This window comes from Microcaecilia unicolor, chromosome 10 (assembly GCF_901765095.1).
Source record: "Microcaecilia unicolor chromosome 10, aMicUni1.1, whole genome shotgun sequence".
Taxonomy (NCBI): domain Eukaryota; kingdom Metazoa; phylum Chordata; class Amphibia; order Gymnophiona; family Siphonopidae; genus Microcaecilia; species Microcaecilia unicolor.
In genome coordinates, this window is record NC_044040.1 from 171,877,441 (window position 1) to 171,896,450 (window position 19,010).

Below are 19,010 nucleotides of genomic sequence, written 5' to 3' on the forward strand. Positions count from 1 at the left end.
TACATTAGTACTTTTTAGTCTGTGGTCACTTATCCTGTATTTGAAAAGAGGCTATGTTCTGTGTGTTTGACCAAGGCCAGGGGTTTTGATAGGATGGATATTGACACACAGTAGTTGGTATCGTGGTCCTATGTATGAAAATATTCGTTGTGTGTCAGTCTTTTTGGACCCAAAGCAGCTCCGGCTTTAAAAAAAAAAAAAATCCGGCGGTCACTACTCATACAGTTAAAAGGGTGCACACAGTGCAATTTGTAAAGTGCCTTGCCCAAGGTCAAAGGAGCACAGCAGTATTTGAACTCCTTGCTTTCCTGCTCTAAACAGGAATAGCCTAATGGTTAGTATAGTGGGCTGAGAACCTGGGGAAACTGGGTTCAATTCCTACTGCAGCTCCTTCTGAACCTGGGCAAGTCACTTAACCCTCCATAGCCCCAGGTACAAAAAAACCCAAACAAAAAAACACAGACTGAGCTCACTAGGGGCAGATAAAGTATATGCATATTATATATTTGTAAACTGCTATTGTTGTACCTAAGAAAAATGGTATATCAAATCCATGACCCTTTACCTTTAATCACTAAATTACTCCTTTACACCGTTAAATTTGTCATTTCTCATGGAAAACTCTCCAAAATTAATAGAGTGATTATTAAATGCATACTTTTTATATACATTGGCAGTTAAACTATAAAACAGAAAAAGCCAGTAGAAAGTGCAAATTCTGAACATTTATTTTGGGAATCATCATCAACTTTGTCCCCTCCCCAACTTTATATCTCCATCCCCACTCTATGGACCTATTATGTACAAATTTCGCTTTACCTACTACTTGCTGCTTTCCAAATGAACGGGGGGAAGGGAAGGGGGCTAATACACAACAATCCACAACACATACTGACATCCAGTACAGAACTGAGAACATTCCTCCCCCACCCCCAAAAGAAATAACATTGAAAAGCCCCCAAATTGAGCAGAAGCATATTCAATAATATTTCTTACCTGATGGGTTAGCCTTTGTGTAAGCAGCGGGAGAGAATCTGCAACAAAGTGAAACTCATCTGGGGTAATGCTCTGGCAGCAGTTGGCAGCAATAGCTAACGCATTCCTCTGTGCATTTATGCTGAAAAACTCCAGATACAGCAAACAATCTGCCAAACCTCCCTACAAAAGACAGTTGTTAAAGCACCATCATTTTTACCCACATGCAACAATCCCAGGACTTTACTGCCCTGAAAGATCCCAAATAGCAAATAATTTACATACACATTACAAAAGTCGAAAAAAAAAAAAAACCACAAGTTATGTTACATATGCTCTTAGGTCCAACAATGATCACTTAGTGCTTCATAGCTCTTCAATAATCACCTAGAACCTATAGGGCACTTAGCATTCTTTTTTGTTGTTCCAGTTATGTGGAATAGCTTTCCACTCTATCATGGCAGAACCTTATTTTAAGAAATTCAAAGCAACCTTGAAAACATTTTTATTTCCCTTGGCTTTTGGGAATTTGCAGGAGAGATGATCTCATTGGACAGACCTTGCATGCAACATGACAACTTTATTAATCTTTAGGTTTTTTTTGTTGTTTGTTTTAATATCTACTTAACTCTCTAAGAATTTTACTTTATTTTTATTACATATGCAAATGGGAACTATATAAATGGGTTCAAATTCTTTCCTGTCCAACTGACTTCTTACATTATTTTGTAAACTGCCTAGACCTGGATGCCAGACAAGGTGGTATAGAACAGACTATCAAAAAACTCCAAACAGCCCAGAACACTGCCGCCAGACTCATATTTGGAAAAACTAAATATGAAAGTGCAACACCACTAAGAGAGAAACTGCACTGGCTCCCACTTAAAGAACGCATTGCGTTCAAGATATGTACGATTGTACACAAAATTATTCACGCAGACGCCCCGATCTACATGCTAAACCTAGTGGACCAACCTCCCAGAAACGCCACAAGAACATCCCGCAAATTTCTCAATTTGAACTTCCCCAGCTGTAAAGGACTAAAATACAAGGTGATGCATGCCACTACCTTCTCCTACACGAGCACGCAGATATGGAATGCTCTACCCACAGACCTGAAATGAATTGTTGAAACAAATAACTTTCGCAAATCTCTGAAGACATACTTCTTCAACAAGGCCTACAACGAGAGCCAACAGCTTCACTAATTCACTTTCCCAACTCATCCAGTTAGGAAAATCCACTTCTACTATCACCCGCTTAATCACTTCCTCTTTCTTCCCTACTTAATCTCTACACACTACTAACTGTATCTGATATTCTGTAATGACAATGTCATAACAAACCTATGTAAGCCACATTGAGCCTGCAAATAGGTGGGATACAAATGCAATAAATAAATAAATAGAAACTTTTCTGAACTAAAACTACTGTTGTACACGATTAAGTCAGGGAGAGTAGATTCCATTCAGAAAGTGCAAATACTTACTGCTTGCAATATGGCTTTGCTGTGTCTACGTGATAACATCTCCAGTGCTGTTAGTGCTTGTTCTGCCACATCAATACACTGAATAACCTGTAGCTAAAAACATAAGAAATACAAAGTTAGCATCTTGTCTTCTATTGCAAGAAAGTCTCATTTGGACTAATTCATCAGAAAAGCCCTTGAAATTTAAAGAACATGGAATCTCTCAGTATCTGGAATCCATCAGATGTCATCCATATGTGAGGATATGCTAACCTGTTTGTCCTCAGAGAACATTATTATACTCCTCTGAAATGATGGAGCTAATTCAAACTAACAAATAAGTGTAACAGATAAATTGAATAATGATCATCTATTGAAATTATGTTTCTGCTTTTAAAACAAAAATCAAGGCAGTTATTTCTTGCTCTACACTGTGTTATCTCTCCAAATCCAGCAGATTTCTACCTATCCTCTAATTAGAGTTAAGAGATTAAACTATTGGATGTGCCATACATATAACAGCTAGTTCTAAAAACAAGGAACAGCGAAAGTCTGGAAATTGGAGCAGTGACACTGCTTAAGATACTACTTTGTAAGAACTGATGGTTCAAAAGTGGATCAAAGCATACCACAAACCATATGACCTTTGTTTTACAGTTTACAATAGCTATAGAGAGACAAGTTGAAGAAAAAGATACGTCTTCAACAAGTGCAACAAAATATTTTAAACTTTAATTCAGCTCTTCCATATGGTTTCAATTTGAGTACAGAATGAAAAAAAAAAAAGTGTGAAGTTTGAATATCAAACAATAAAATTAATCTGTTGCAAAGAACCAACATATGTTTCTGGTGGTCTTTTTTTAATGGCAACTTTATGTATAATGCTCACTTCATGTGCTAGTTAAGACTACATTAGAACTGATGATGACTGTCAGACTAGAGAATGACATGGGGACGGGGAACCGCAGTAACCGCGGGGATGGGGACGGGGACAGACCTCGCAGGGACGGGAGGGGATAGATCTCACAGGGAAGGGGACAAACTTTGTCCCCGTGTCATTTTCTACTTTGAAGCCTGTTAATGAACCGGACTGTTATTTATGTTTAAGTGATGCCTACAAAGATATTTTGATTTTTTGGAAAAACAAGCAAACATACTGGCCACAACTAGCAAAACTTGCATGGGAGATCCTGTACAACCTGCTAACAGCACATCTTCTAAGACGACAACTTTTATTCCAGGAAGGACTGTGGAAGGCAGGAGAGCTAGATTGAATCCTGAGATTGTTGATGATTTCTTATTTATCCACAAATTAAAAAAAACATAAAAGTGCTTTATAGGGCATATTTTTCCCCTTTAGGGCATATAGAACGGGTTGTATTTTATAACCCCGGATATTTGAACAGTGTGAATTAGGATTCCTTGGTGTAGTAGAAATCACCTATTGTTCGGGTTGGAAGGGTAGAGGGTGGTGGTGGGAAGGAGGGTTATTGTAGCTGCTCATTGTTATTATTGTTCTCTATTGGTAATTTATACACAACAGTTGAAAAGCATATTGTTACTTTTTATATTTTAATAAAAAGATTTAAATATAAAATCATAAGTGTTCGAGGCTTCTGCAGATGAGGACAGAGCCCAGGGGGATGGGGCGGGGATGGAGAAAGGGCCTGCGGGGACAAAACCTGCGGGGACAGGGTGGGGACGGTGACAGAACCCACGGGGACGGGGTGGGGACGGAGACAGAACCCGCGGGGACGGGGTGGGGACGGAGACAGAACCCGCGGGGACGGGGTAGGGACGGAGACAGAACCCACGGGGACGGGGTAGGAATGGAGACAGAACCCATTGGGACAGGGCGAGGACGGAGACAAAACCCGCGGGGACGGGGTAGGGACGGAGACAGAACCCACGGGGACGGGGTAGGAATGGAGACAGAACCCATTGGGACAGGGCGAGGACGGAGACAAACTTTGTCCCCGTGTCATTCTCTATGTCACACATAATGCATGATCTGACATGCAAGTTTTAAAATGGTTACCCAAGTACTGGAAATAGGAGAAACTTATAACTATGTGAATAGATGTACACATCAAGAAGTCACAATGGTTTTCATTTAAATAGACTGTGTAACTCTGTTTTCCTGTTCAATTATGTTTTTCTATAGATATTATGATGATGCTGACAAGATACAGGCCATAGCAAATAATGCCTTTACAGAAATCTTGTGGATTTACGAAGTTTTGTTTTGAATATAGTTCTACAAGATGCTTAAATATTGGTTACACATTTTGACTGGAAAACAGAGAAAATATCTGTTAGTGTCTGATTAATATTGCAAACTGAGTATTTGTAGACTTTTTTAAAACCTGGTTTACGAAACACAGTTGATTCCATGGACCATTCAACATATGGACACACTATGAAGACATTTTTGTGGTTTAACTCCTTTTCTTTCCACTTCTAGATGAAATTCCACACAAATATTTTATGAGAAGTTCACTGTGGATGAAAAAATTATGTCTTACCTGATAATTGTCTTCCTTTAGTCATAGCAGATGAATCCAGAAACTGATGGGTTATGACCATCTACCAGCAGGTAGAGATAAAGAACACAACTGAACTCTGTCACATAGGACAGTATGCATTCTGGTCAGCCAGTTATTTCCCATAACAAAGCAGAAGGAAACAAGCTAAGAAGGTCCAGGCAGAGCACTTCTCCATCCCCACAGAACAGGGCCAAATGAACCTAGAATCTCAATATGAAAGAACTGAACGGTGAAATAGCCAACCTAAACAAAAAAAAAACCAACAGAGTAAGCATACAAATACATTTTGAGGGATTCTGGATTTATCTGCTATGACTAAAGGAAAAAAATAAAGTGTCATCTGGTTATACATTTTCCCTTCCTTGTCGTCAGAGTAGATGAATCCAGAAACTGATGGGATGTAGCAAAGCAGTTCTTAATCTGGGTGGTAAACGGAAACATCAGCTGAAAGAGCAGATGCCCTGAATGCAGTGTCCAAGCGCACTGCTACATCCACCCGATAATGCTTAGGAAAATTGTGCAACAAGGACCATGTAGCTGATCTACAAATCTCCTCCAGGAAAAAAAATTGAGACTCCGTCCAAGAAGCGGAAAGTGCCATAGTGGAGGGTGCACATACAGAAAGAGATTATGCCATTCCTGAAAGAGTGTACGGCAACAAAATGAATTCTTTAATCTAGCGCGCAAAAGTAGCCTTAGAAGCCGCATTTCCTTTATTTGGCCCAGCAAAAATAATAAATAGATGGTCCAATCTACGAAACTCATTAGTAAGCTCAAGATAATGAAGAATGTGATGAACATCTAGGAAACACAACTTTAGTTAAAGGCCTTCTCATAATCTTCCTTCCGGAAGGAAGGGGGAAACAAAGGCTGGTTGAGGTGAAACGCCGATAGAACTTTAGGATGAAATGATGGTACTATTTGAACAGAAACCCCCGTGTCAGAAAATCGAAGGAAGGAAGAGATCTCTGCATGACAGCGATTGCAATTTCCAAATTCTTCTGGCTGAAGTTATTACTACCAGAAAAACTGTTTTAACCATAAGATCCTTTAAGGTAGCCTTCCTCACTGGCTCAAATGGAGTAGACCGAAGTGCCTTCAGCACCAGAATAAGGTTTCACTCAGGACATGAAGAGTGAAGAGGAGGCTTAAGATGTCTGACGCCCTTAAGGAAACGCACTACATCTGGATAAGCTGCCGACGAGGAACTGGACAGATGTTCACGACAGCAGGATAATGCAGCCACTTGCACTCAAAGAGAACTGTACGCTAGACCCTTCTTAAACCTTCTTGCAAGAAGGCCTGAATAGGAGAAATCGCTCTCTCCAAGCACAAGGACTCAAACAATCTCCAAACTTGAGCATATGCCAAGTCAAATACTTTCATGCCTGAAGCAGCATACAGATCACATCTTCCGGACAACCATTCTTCCTTAAATTTGGAACTCAATAGCCAAGCTGTAAGACTAAAGTTGGAGGGATCTTCCATCTGGATGGGACATTGGGACAACAGGTCCTGAGCAACCAGAAGGTGAAATGGCTTGTCCACTAGGAGATTAATCAGATCCACACACCCAGACTGGATGAAGCAGAACTCTGCGCAGTACCCTACCAATTATCAAGCAGGGAGGAGAGATGTAGAGGCACCTTCGCACTGCAGTGAGACACCATCAGGTCGAGCGCCGGCATCCCCCCATTTCTGAGAAATCATTTAGAAAGCTATGTCCAACAGCACCCCTTTCCCTGGGTCCAAGGAGCTTCTGCTGAGATAGTCCAGTTGGATATTCAAGCTCCCGACAATGTGAGCTGCAGAAAGCATGGGCATAAACTCTTCCACTGAATCAAATAGACAAGTATCTAGAATGAGGTGTGCACTTCGTGTGCTGCATTGCCTGTACATCACCACCAGATTTGTAGAAAAATGCTGTCACTTGCTTTCACTGTACCTGGCTCATTTGATGATCATATCTATATAGACTCAATCGGAGTTCCAAGAGAGGTTCCAGATGAATTCAAGGCCCGCAATCAAATCGCTTCAGGATTTGAGTCATTTTTCTTCCCTTGGGCCACAATTTGTTAATTGACTCAAATTGTTAATTTGTTAATTGACTCAAATCCTGAAGCGATTTGACGTAGACTGGATTAATTACATCTATTGTGGGTAAGCTCTTTGAGCAGGGACTGTCTCTCTTTGTCAAATTGTACAGCGCTGCGTAACCTAGTAGCGCTCTAGAAATGTTAAGTAGTAGTAAGTAGTAGTAGAGGAGTGGCCTAGTGGTTAGGGTGGTGGACTTTGGTCCTGGGGAACTGAGGAACTGAGTTCGATTCCCGGCACAAGCAGCTCCTTATGGACTCTGGGCAAGTCACTTAACCCTCCATTGCCTGCCACATTGAGCCTGCCATGAGTGGGAAAGCGCGGGGTACAAATGTAACAAAAATACAAAATATTACAATCAGCAAAGATTTGTTAATTACACCAGAGCCCAATTAGATGCCACCAGTAGAATGACCATGGAGAATCGGATGATTCTTGATATGATCTCAGCGTCAGATGGCGGAGTGTGTGTAAAATTGGGTACTCAATGCTGTACTTTTATCCCCAACAATACCGCTCCAGATGGATCAATTTCCAAAGCTCTGAAAGGCTTCACATCACTTTCTGAGGAGTTGGCCTGCAACTCTGGCGTTGACACTTCCTGGACTGGATGGTTGGATAAAACATTTGGAAAGTGGAAAAATCTTTTTATTTCAGCTGCAATTGCTATTATTGTTTGTATTGTTACTTTCATAGTTGTAGGATGCTGCATCATCTCATGCAGAGAATTAGTAGTACGCGTAGTTACAGCTGCTATAAGAAAATCTACAGGTCACTATGTCCTATATGAACGCTTTATGGCTGATACCAAGCTTATTGCCGGAGCAGAGGAAGGAGATTATGTTCCTATGTATTTTCCAAAACGCTACAACTCGACAGTGCCTGAGTATACAATCTAGATATATTACAAGAGCTTTTGCCATTGCCTGATTCATAATTATAATGCTATTTAGCTTGTATTAGTTCTATATTTGTAAGTTTTTTCATGTAGCCAATATTAACCCTTTGACTAAGGCCAAAATAAGACATTGCTTCTGTATTAGTAATATGTACATAGTCAAGTGCTAATGATTAGCTCTGTAGTAATGATATATAAGTTATTTGCAATCATATTTACTCAAACTTGTAAATTTTATGGTATATTAAATAGACGTATATGAGTTCATGTGCTTCCAAGTTTCACCATGCCCCAGAGGAATAGTTGTAGGATAGTTAGGCCCCTTGGGTTGGTTACAGTAAAGGGGAATCCCGACGCTACATTTCATTCAGCATATATCTATGTATCCGCAAGCTGATTCTTGCTATGGCTTTGTCTCTTATTATGCCAGACCACCCATGTCACCTCAGGTATATACATCCCCTCACAGGAATCTAGGAGCCCTCTGGAAAGGATGGCCACATATTAGAGGTCACATGTGCCGACCTCACCAATAGGCCCAGCAAGAGGGGAATGTAGAAAAATGCTGCCACTTGCTTTCGGTGAAATACAGGCCAAGGACTCAGGTTTAGAGAGAGCTAAAAGCTAGGCCTCTAAAAATCATAAGACATTTCACTGTAATAAAAGCTGGATGAGGTAATTGAGAGCAGACAGAAGGAGGGGGAATCTGCTCTATAAACAGCTGGACTGGCACTAGCAAGAAGTCATTTGTTCAGAACCCTTATGTTATCATCCTCACTTTAATATTCCCTTATCTCTTGTTTGTCCTGTTTGTTTGTCCTAATTAGATTGTAAGCTCTGTCAAGCAGGGACTGTCTCTTCATGTTCAAGTGTACAGTGCTGCGTACGTCTAGTAGCGCTATAGAAATGATAAGTAGTAGTAGTAGCATGTTTTGGTTAAGGAAGATAGCAGTGGGTCAGATACAAGTAGGGCAAGAACATCCAGGGGGGCTGAAGGGAACGTAATGACATGTGAAGTCATTAATTCACAGATGTTGATATCTAGAAGGTACTTGGATGCATGTCACATCATTTGTATCAAAGATGTTGATATTTAGAGCTTGGGAACATGTGAAGTCATTGCTATCAACTGATAATAGGCAAAGACTGCTGGTGAGAAAGTGAGGGTCCATAGGAATGAATGGTACAAAAAATGTTTAAAAAGGCAGTCTGCTAGGGTATGGGGGCAGAAGAGAGAAGACTGACTGCACATGCTGTGTATCACGCAGTGCTGCTCCTCCAGTTCCAGATATGAATGCCTAAGACATGTATTGCCTTTGGTAAGATGCTAATAAACTATTCTCTCACATTCACTGAATCCCGGTTATCCTTCTGATTATAGTTAGTGCTCAGACTGTGTAAAACAGTCTGGGAAGATACGAGTTCAGAGTAATTAATCATGCAGTGGGAACATGCAATTATTTACAGATTGTCCAAAAGTATCTGCACCAGGTATCCTTTCAGGGCGTCCTGAAAGGCTCAAAGTGCCAGTCTGACCGACCGCAGTTCCAGACGATTGATAAGCCATTGGCCATCTACCGCAGACCAAAGCCCCTGTGCACTGAAATGGAGACAATGAGCCACACCACCTCCACAAACTGGCATCTGTTACCACCACCATCCATTGTGGTGTAGACAATGTGGATCCCCGCAGGTGGTTACTCAAGTGAAGCCACCACATCATGCTGGACCTCACCTGAGGGGTCCAAAACAAAGATTGTAATGTTGAGACATGGGCAACCAGTGGGACAACAATGACTGCTGAAGAGGTCTCATGTGAGCTCTGGTCCAGGGAACCACGTCGAAAATTGCCACCATAGACCCCAGTAATGAATATAATCCTAAGAACAAGGGTTTCGGATCTGAAGAAAGTGATACCCTTGAATCTTGATTCTCCCGAGATCTGTAAGGAAAACCTTGCCTTGTTTAATGTTGAATTGGACCCTCAGTACTCCAGAGTCTGAGACGGCTGCAACTGATTCTTGTGAAGGCTGATGATCCAAGTGAGCAACTGAAGAAGAGCTATAACTCAAGAGGTGATGGATAGGTTTTCCTGGAAGGAAGACACCCTGATCAGGCAGTCATCCAAGTAGGGGTGAACCATGATCCCTTCTCACCATAAAAGCGCCATCACCACGGAAAAGGTTTGGGGAGTCGTTGAACGACCAAAGGGCATCACCCTGAACTGGATATGTTTACTGAGAATAGCAAAGTGCTCCTGCAGAAGGCTAAATGGGGATGTGAAAATACGCCTCTGAGATCCAGAGAGGTAAGGAATTCTTCTAGATCCAACACTGCCATCATGAATGCACGGTCTCCATGTGGAAATGTTGATGTATGTTGAAAGATTATAGGACACATGGTACTCATCCTGCAGCCCCTAAAGAAGTCAGTGAGGAAGCCTGAGAATCCGATGAAAACCCCCTGAAGCACCAGTTATTGACTGTTAAAAAAAAAAAAAAAAAAAAGTTTGGACAAGTTCCTGAAGGAAAAGTCCATAGTCTTGATATTGAGACAGACATGGGGAAACTACTGCGTGTCCTGGGATTGATAGCATGGAATCTTGCTACTATCTGGGTTTCTGACAGGTACTTGTGACCTGGATTGGCCACTGTTGGAAACAGGATACTGGGTAGAGAATGACACAGGGACGGGGACACAGCCTATGGGGACGGGACGGGTACAGATCCCACAGGGAAGGAGACAAACTTTGTCCCCATGTCATTTTCTACTTTGAAGTCCATTAATGAACTGGATTGTTATTTATGTTTGAGTGATGCAGACGACAATATTTAGATATGTTGGAAAAACAAGCAAAGAAGCTGGCCACAACTAGCAAAATTTGCATGAGGGATCCTGTACATTCCTGCTACCAGCACATCTAAGAAAACAAGTTGCTTGTTTTTACTGCTTTCTATTTGTGATTTATAAACAGTTGCACAGCATATGGTAAAATTATGTATAATCATACCTGATAATTTTCTTTCCATTAATCATAGCTGATCAATCCATAGACTGGTGGGTTGTGTCCATCTACCAGCAGGTGGAGATAGAGAGCAAACTTTTGCCTCCCTATATGTGGTCATGTGCTGCCGGAAACTCCTCAGTATGTCGATATCAAAGCTCCATCCGCAGGACTCAGCACTTAGAGAATTACACCCACAAAGGGACACTCTGCCCAGCTCACCACCGCCGAAACGGGGGAGGGGAAGTAACCCAGCTCATCCCCACACAAGTGGGGGAGGGGAATCCGTCCAGCTCATCCCCGCCGAGCGGGGGAGGGACACCACACCCGCCGATGCGGGGGGATCTGGCTTATCCTGCAACCGCAACCGCGGGAGGAGCTGACTGACCCTAACACCGCCGAAGCGGGAGGGGTACAAAGCTGCCCTACAGCCGCACGAAGCGGGAGGGAGTGCCGGCAGAATTTAAATCTCAATCCAGCCCCGTAAAACGGAGGGGAGAGGAATGCAGCAGCTCACTGTAACACAAACTCGTCTCAACTCTTGAAGAATCCAAGTGAAGGAAGAACTTGAACACGAAGTCTTTCTGAAGTAACTGAAGACTAAACTTGAACCTGAAATGCAACCAGAATAAAAACAGTACAGATATCTGGGAGGGGCTATGGATTGATCAGCTATGATTAATGGAAAGAAAATTATCAGGTATGATTATACATAATTTTACCTTCCATATCATCAAGCTGATCAATCCATAGACTGGTGGGATGTACCGAAGCAGTACTCACCCAGGGCGGGACATTGAAATCCCTGACCGCAACACTGAAGCTCCAAACCGGGCCTCCACCCGAGCAGCCACAGTCAAGCAGTAATGCCTGGAGAAGGTATGGGCCGATGCCCAGGTTGCCGCCTTGCATATCTCTTCCAAGGAGACGGACCCGGCCTCTGCCATCGAGGCCGCCTGAGCTCTCGTGGAGTGAGCCTTCAGCTGGATAGGCGGCACCTTCCCCGCGGCCACACAAGCCGCTGCAATAGCTTCCTTGACCCATCTTGCCACTGTAGGCTTAGCAGCCTGCAGACCCTTACGAGGACCTGCAAACAGGACAAAGAGATGATCCGATTTCTGGAAATCATTGGTCACTTCCAAGTATCTGATGATGACTCGTCTCACATCCAGATATTTAAGAGCAGAGTACTCCTCTGGGTAGTCCTCCCTACGAAAGGAAGGGAGACAGAGCTGCTGATTCACATGGAAGCGAGAAACAATCTTGGGCAGAAAGGAAGGCACTGTGCGAATAGTCACTCCTGCCTCAGTGAACTGCAGAAAAGGCCCTCGACAAGAGAGCGCCTGGAGCTCGGAAACTCTTCTGGCTGAAGTGATAGCCACCAAAAAGACTGCTTTCAACGTCAGGTCTTTCAGAGATGCCCTCGACAAGGGTTCAAAAGGCGGCTTCTGCAATGCTCTTAGCACCAGGTTGAGATTCCACGCAGGCACCACTGAGTGCAGAGGAGGGCGCAGGTGATTAACTCCCTTGAGAAAGCGCTCCACATCTGGCTGTGAAGCCAGGGAAGCACCCTTCAGGCGGCCCCTGAAGCAAGCCAGAGCCGCTACCTGGACTTTAAGGGAACTGAGCGACAGGCCTTTCTCCAGACCTTCTTGCAGGAACGCCAACACTGAAGAAATTGGAGCAGTGAAGGGAGAAAGTGAGCCTGCTTCACACCACGCTGCAAAGATACGCCAAACCCTGGCGTAAGCAGTAGAAGTAGAGCGCTTCCTCGCTCTCAGCATAGTGGCGATGACCTTGTCTGAGAAGCCCTTCTTCCTCAGACGCTGCCGCTCAATAGCCAGGCCGTAAGCCCAAAGGGGGAGGGATCCTCCATCACCACGGGACCCTGATGTAACAGGCCCTGCTCCACTGGCAGCCGCAGAGGATCGTCGACTGAGAGCCTGATCAAGTCCGCATACCAGGGACGTCTGGGCCAATCCGGACCCACCAGGATTACCCTGCCGGGATGCTTTGCCACCCGGTCTAGCACCCTGCCCAACATGGGCCAGGGCGGGAACACATAGAGGAGCTCTTGTGTCGGCCACTGTTGGAGAAGAGCATCTACTCCCAGGGATCGAGGGTCCCGTCCTCTGCTGAAGAAGCGCGGCACTTGGCAATTGGCCGATGACGCCATCAGATCTAGGCTCGGCTGGCCCCAGCGCTTCGTGATGTCCAAGAACGCCTGAGCAGATAGCTGCCACTCTCCGGGCTCCAAGGTATGGCGACTGAGAAAGTCCGCCTTGACATTCATGACTCCGGCAATGTGGGCCGCTGAAAGCTGCTCCAGGTTCGCCTCCGCCCACTGGCAAAGATTCATAGCCTCCTTGGCTAGAGGGGCGCTCTTGGTACCTCCCTGGCGGTTGACATAGGCCACAGCCGTGGCATTGTCCGACAGGACCCGTACAGGCTTCAACACCAGTACCGGGATGAACTCCAAAAGCGCCAACCGAATGGCTCTGAGTTCCAGGAGGTTGATAGACCACTTTGCCTCTGCAGGAGACCAGAGCCCCTGCGCTGTCCTTCCCAAGCAGTGGGCTCCCCAGCCCGACAAAGAGGCGTCTGTCGTGACGACAATCCACTCTGGGGTCACCAGAGGCATTCCCGCAGACAACTTGTCTGTCTGCATCCACCAGCTCAGCGCCTTGCGCACTGCTGGGTCCAAGGGAAGTCGCACAGCATAATCCTCCGACATCGGAGTCCAGCGCTGCAGCAAAGAGTGTTGAAGTGGTCTCATATGAGCCCTGGCCCAGGGCACTACTTCCATCGTGGCCGTCATAGAGCCCAACAGCTGCACATAGTCCCAAGCCCGAAGAGGAGAGGCTACCAGGAACTGGTCCACCTGAGCCTGAAGTTTGACAATCCGATTGTCTGGCAGGAACACTCTGCCCACTTGGGTGTCGAATCGAACTCCCAGGTACTCCAGGGACTGAGTCGGGCGCAGCTGGCTCTTCTCCCAGTTGATGATCCATCCCAGGGAGCTCAAAAGAGCAACTACCCGGTCCACAGCTTTGCCGCACTCTGCATAAGAGGGGGCTCGGATCAACCAGTCGTCCAGATAAGGATGGACTTGTACCCCTTCCTTTCGTAGGAAGGCCGCGATGACCACCATTACTTTGGAAAAGGTCCGCGGAGCAGTAGCCAACCCGAATGGGAGGGCTCTGAACTGGAAGTGTCGTCCCAGGACTGCAAAACGCAGAAAGCGTTGATGAGGAGGCCAGATGGGAATATGCAGGTACGCTTCCTTGATGTCCAAGGAAGCCAAGAACGCTCCTGCCTTCACTGCCGCTATAACAGAGCGGAGAGTCTCCATGCGAAAGTGCCGTACTTTCAAGGCCCGATTGACCCCTTTGAGGTCGAGGATAGGCCGGACAGAACCTCCTTTCTTTGGTACCACAAAGTAAATGGAGTAACGTCCCTTGCCAAGCTGACTTTCTGGCACAGGAACGACCGCGCCCAGGCGGATCAGATTGTCCAAGGTCTGCTGCACTGCCACAGCTTGACCGGAGACTTGCAGGGAGAGAGTACAAACCCGTCTTTTAAGGGTCGGCAGAACTCTAGCTTGTAGCCGTCTCTGATGACTTCCAGCACCCACGCGTCTGGAGTTATGGTGGTCCATTCGCCCAGAAACGAGGACAGCCGTCCTCCAATCTGCACTGGGGAGTGGACCAAGGCCCCGTCATTGGGTATGAGACCCTGGGGGAGGACCGGAGTGAGCACCTCCGGGACGGCGGTCTCTGCGAAAGGAATGCTGCTTGGGGGAGAAATTCCTCTTGAAGGAAGAGGGGGCAGAGGAACCCGACTTGCCCGGGCGGTACCGACGGGCTTCCTGCAACCGTCCTCTGGAGGTACCGGGACGAGTACTAGCCCGAGCCCTGACCTCTGGTAACTTCTTGCCCTTAGACGTGACGAGATCGGTCACGATTTTGTCCAGCTCGACCCCAAAGAGCAGCTTGCCTTTAAAAGGCAATCTAGCCAGGCGGGATTTAGAGGCGTGGTCAGCAGACCAATGTTTCAGCCAAAGCCACCGCCGCGCAGAGATTGTCTGAGCCATGCCTTTCGCTGAGGCCCTCAAGACATCATACAGCAAGTCTGCCAAATAGGCTAAGCCCGATTCCAGGGCCGGCCAATCAGCCCTCAAGGAATGATCCGAGGGGGAAGCCCGCTGCACCATAGTCAGGCACGCCCTGGCCACATAGGAGCCGCAAACTGAGGCCTGCAAACTTAAAGCAGCCGCCTCAAAGGACGACCTTAAGGCCGCCTCCAATCTTCTGTCTTGGGCGTCCTTTAGGGCCGTGCCACCTTCCACCGGCAACGCCGTTTTCTTAGTCACCGCAGTGATTAAAGAATCCACGGTAGGCCACAGATAGGCCTCACGTTCACTCACAGCCAAAGGATAGAGGCGGGACATAGCCCTAGCCACTTTAAGGCTCGCTTCTGGGACATCCCATTGAGCCGAATTAAGGTGTGCATGGCATCATGCACGTGGAAGGTTCTAGGCGGGCGCTTCGTCCCCAGCATAATGGCAGAGCCAACAGGGGCTGAGGGAGAGACGTCCTCCGGAGAGGAAATCTTCAAAGTGTCCATGGCCTGTAGCAACAGGTTGGGCAAATCCTCTGGGCTAAAAGCCGCGCTGCAGAGGGGTCATCCGCTCCATCCGAGCGGGGATCCGTCTCCTCCAAGGAATCCGCAAAGGACCGTTGGGAGACCTCAGACACGCTGCCCTCATCTACATCGGAGGAGACAAAGTCCTCCAAGGCCTGGGAATCAACCCGAGGGCGTTTACCTCTGGGAACCTCAACCTCTTTACCAGACGAGGGAGCAGGGGCAGCGTTTGCATGAGGAAAGCCTGATGCAGCAGCAAAACAAACTCGGGGGAGAAACCCCCCAGACTGTGCACTTCCGCAGCCTGGGCAACAGCCCTAGACGCACCCTCAACCGGCGCTCGCAAGAGCGGGGGAGAGACATGCTGCGCATCCAAAATGGCGTCCGGCGCGACACTCCGCGGAGCCACGCGGGAAGAACGGCGCTTAACTTTAGCCGCTTTTGTGCCGTCGCCCAAATTAAGGGCGTTCATGGCATTAATGTCTCCAACCTCAAGGGCGGCCCACGAAGAAGCCGTCCGAGCCGCGTGGCCGGCCAAGATGGCGGAGGCGAGGAGCGGGGGATGGGCGTTTATGGCGGGAAAAACCGCCACGCCGGAGGAAGGACCGGGACATTCATCGGTCACGAAACTGTCACCCAAAAAGGGTGAATCAGGCTGTAAGCCCCCCGCATCCCCTCTAGAAGCGCTCAAGCGATCCGGGGAGCGACCCTTTGCGCCCTCGCCCTCCGACGCCATATGCCACAAGGAGAAGAATCGGGGAACCCCCTGCCCGCTATAAAAAGGTAAAAATTACCTGCTGTCCGCTCCGAGCTGTAACGAACTGGTGTCCCAGTGAGTAGCTGCAATGAACGTTTAAATAAACGTCGAAATAAACGCCTTTAAGGACGTTTAAAACTTTTTTTTTTTTTTTTTTTAAACGGAGCCAGCGGGAGGGGGGAGAAAAGGAGGGACCTGGCACCACCAGGTTTGCACTTGCTCAAAAGAGCCCTCAACCCCAGGCACTCAACAAAACCTAAGAATTAGGCTTGGAGGCCTAGCCAGAGCTGCTGCTGTGTGTGACCACCACCTGCTGAGATAGAGAACATACTGAGGAGTTTCCGGCAGCACATGACCACATATAGGGAGGCAAAAGTTTGCTCTCTATCTCCACCTGCTGGTAGATGGACACAACCCACCAGTCTATGGATTGATCAGCTTGATGATATGGAATGTTCCTTTTATACTTTAATAAAAAGATTTAAATATAAAATCATAAATGTTGAGTCTTCTGCAGATGAGGACAGAGCCCACGGGGATGGGTTGGGGACAAGCAGGGACAGGACAGAGATAGAACCTGTGGGGACGGGTGGGGACGGAGACAGAACCCACGGGGATGGGGAAACACTTTGTCCCCATGTTATTCTCTAATACTGGGCTAGATGGACCATTGGACTGACCCAGTATGGCTAGTCATATGTTATGGTCTTACTAGCCATTGAGCCCATCCAAGCGGGCTAGTTTTGGAATGGGGGGGGGGGGGGGGGTTTCCGAGCCCCCCCACGGGTCGCCGCCGCCCCTCCACCCGGCCTGAGCACTGTCTTTATTGAACTTACCAGTAGAGATTTCCTGCTCTGTCCCGCCCCCGTCATCACATAATGATGCGGGGGCGGGGCAGAGAGGGAAGTCTCTACTGTGCATTTGAGAGTGAGTACGCCACTCGCCTTTTATATGTTTGATACTCTAAAACAGCAATCCAGTTGATCTTATGTTCTAAGCTGAGTGAAAGAGACCTGCAGGGCTCCAAGATGGCTGCAGATGCTGAAGCCAACAAGGACTGAGCAAGTACCACAAGGGAATCTGAAGTACCCACCATTACCTCAAATCCATGCAGGGAAACTAGAGCACAAAAAGTCTGGACGCCAAAAATAACTCCCCTCCTGCGGGAGTTAAAGAATCAGTGCTGCTACGAAGGAAAATGAAACAGAAAGAGCTGTGGTATTCAGGATTTAAAGCTGCACTCACTGAAGGCAGGGAAGAAGCATGCAGACAATTTCTCTATGAAGGGAAAAGTCGAGCAGAGCTGATTTTGACTTTTCTCAACCCCTTCCCAAGGTTTAGCTAGCAGATAACACACTGGGTCTGTCTTCATTTTTTTGGGGGGGAGAGGGGGGGGGGGGTTTGAGGAAGGAGAAGCCTGCAGTCGGAGGGGAGGGGGAGGGACCTGGCACCACCAGGTCTACCCCCAACAGGCACCAGCAACAGTCTAATCACACCTGGGCTCAACTGAACCCCAAAAAAGCAAACAAAAAACACACACACAACAGGAGCCTAAAGCTTTCAGAAGGGAGCAGAAGCTGATGGGAGACCATCCACTGCCTGCTGGAGATAGCAGACACAACTGAACTCTCTCATATAGGACAGTATGCATTCTTCTTAGCCAGTATTCCTCTACCAGCAGGTGGAGATAGATGGTCATAACCCATCGGTTTCTGGATTCATCTGCTCTGACAAGGAAATGGAGTTTTTAGCCTGTTTTTCCTTTTTTAATTTTAACTTAAAATCAAATGGTATTAAGTGGACACAGAATTTCATTATCTTTCAAGACTGCCATTGGTGAAACATTTATTGTAGCTTGTATTGACATGAGCTGAGTTGAATTGAAAGTATTTCTTTTTGTTCTGTATTCCATACTTCAATAAAGACTTCTAAAAATTAAAAAAAAAAAAAAATCAAATGGTATATCCTTCAATTTGATTCCTATTTTACTACCCACTTTTTTCATATATGGTAATCTTTATGTAAGGCATAAATGTTCATTATTTATGAGGAGTCTTGTTACATTCTGGAAAGCTTAGTAAAAATTAAATCTCTCGCACCATTATTATTGTGTTGAACTCTAATTAAAAGATAGAACATTTGGCTTCAACAATAGTTAACTGAAGCTGCAAAGTGGGGTGAGAGAAAGCTGGAAACCAAAAGAGTTGGAACCAGCATTACATCTTACTGTTAAAACCACCAGCATGCTTTGAAGCCTATATGATATAATCATTCTTGCTTATTCATTAGACAACTGGCCCGAAGCTTAGAGTATCAGTAAGAGAAATCTCATAACAGACAATATTACATTCTTAAAACAGCATATCAATCCAATGTTCCATTTCCAGTATGTTAAAAGACTCAGCAAAACAGAATTTGAGGTTTCACCTCTATGTTGACAATACTCAAATCTTATCAGTGAAGACTCCTGAGGGCACAGAAGTGAAGTAGGTTAACAAAGTTGCAAGTGGCGATAATCTGTGGCTTAATATGAACAAGGAGGCAGCAATGTAGTTTTGCAATTAGAAGGCAGAGAAATTATTGGTTTTCAGTAGAGATTAATGGAGTTTAAATTCCACATTGAA

General features: G+C 45.9%; 1 protein-coding gene across 1 annotated transcript in view; it reads right to left on the minus strand.

The window, feature by feature from the left end:
• TRIP12 (thyroid hormone receptor interactor 12) overlaps window positions 1-19,010 on the minus strand; it is a 470,187-nt gene that overhangs the window by 288,030 nt on the left and 163,147 nt on the right. The window contains 2 exon segments of the mRNA XM_030216098.1: window positions 997-1,158; window positions 2,465-2,557. Coding sequence (XP_030071958.1) covers window positions 997-1,158; window positions 2,465-2,557 — 255 coding nt within the window.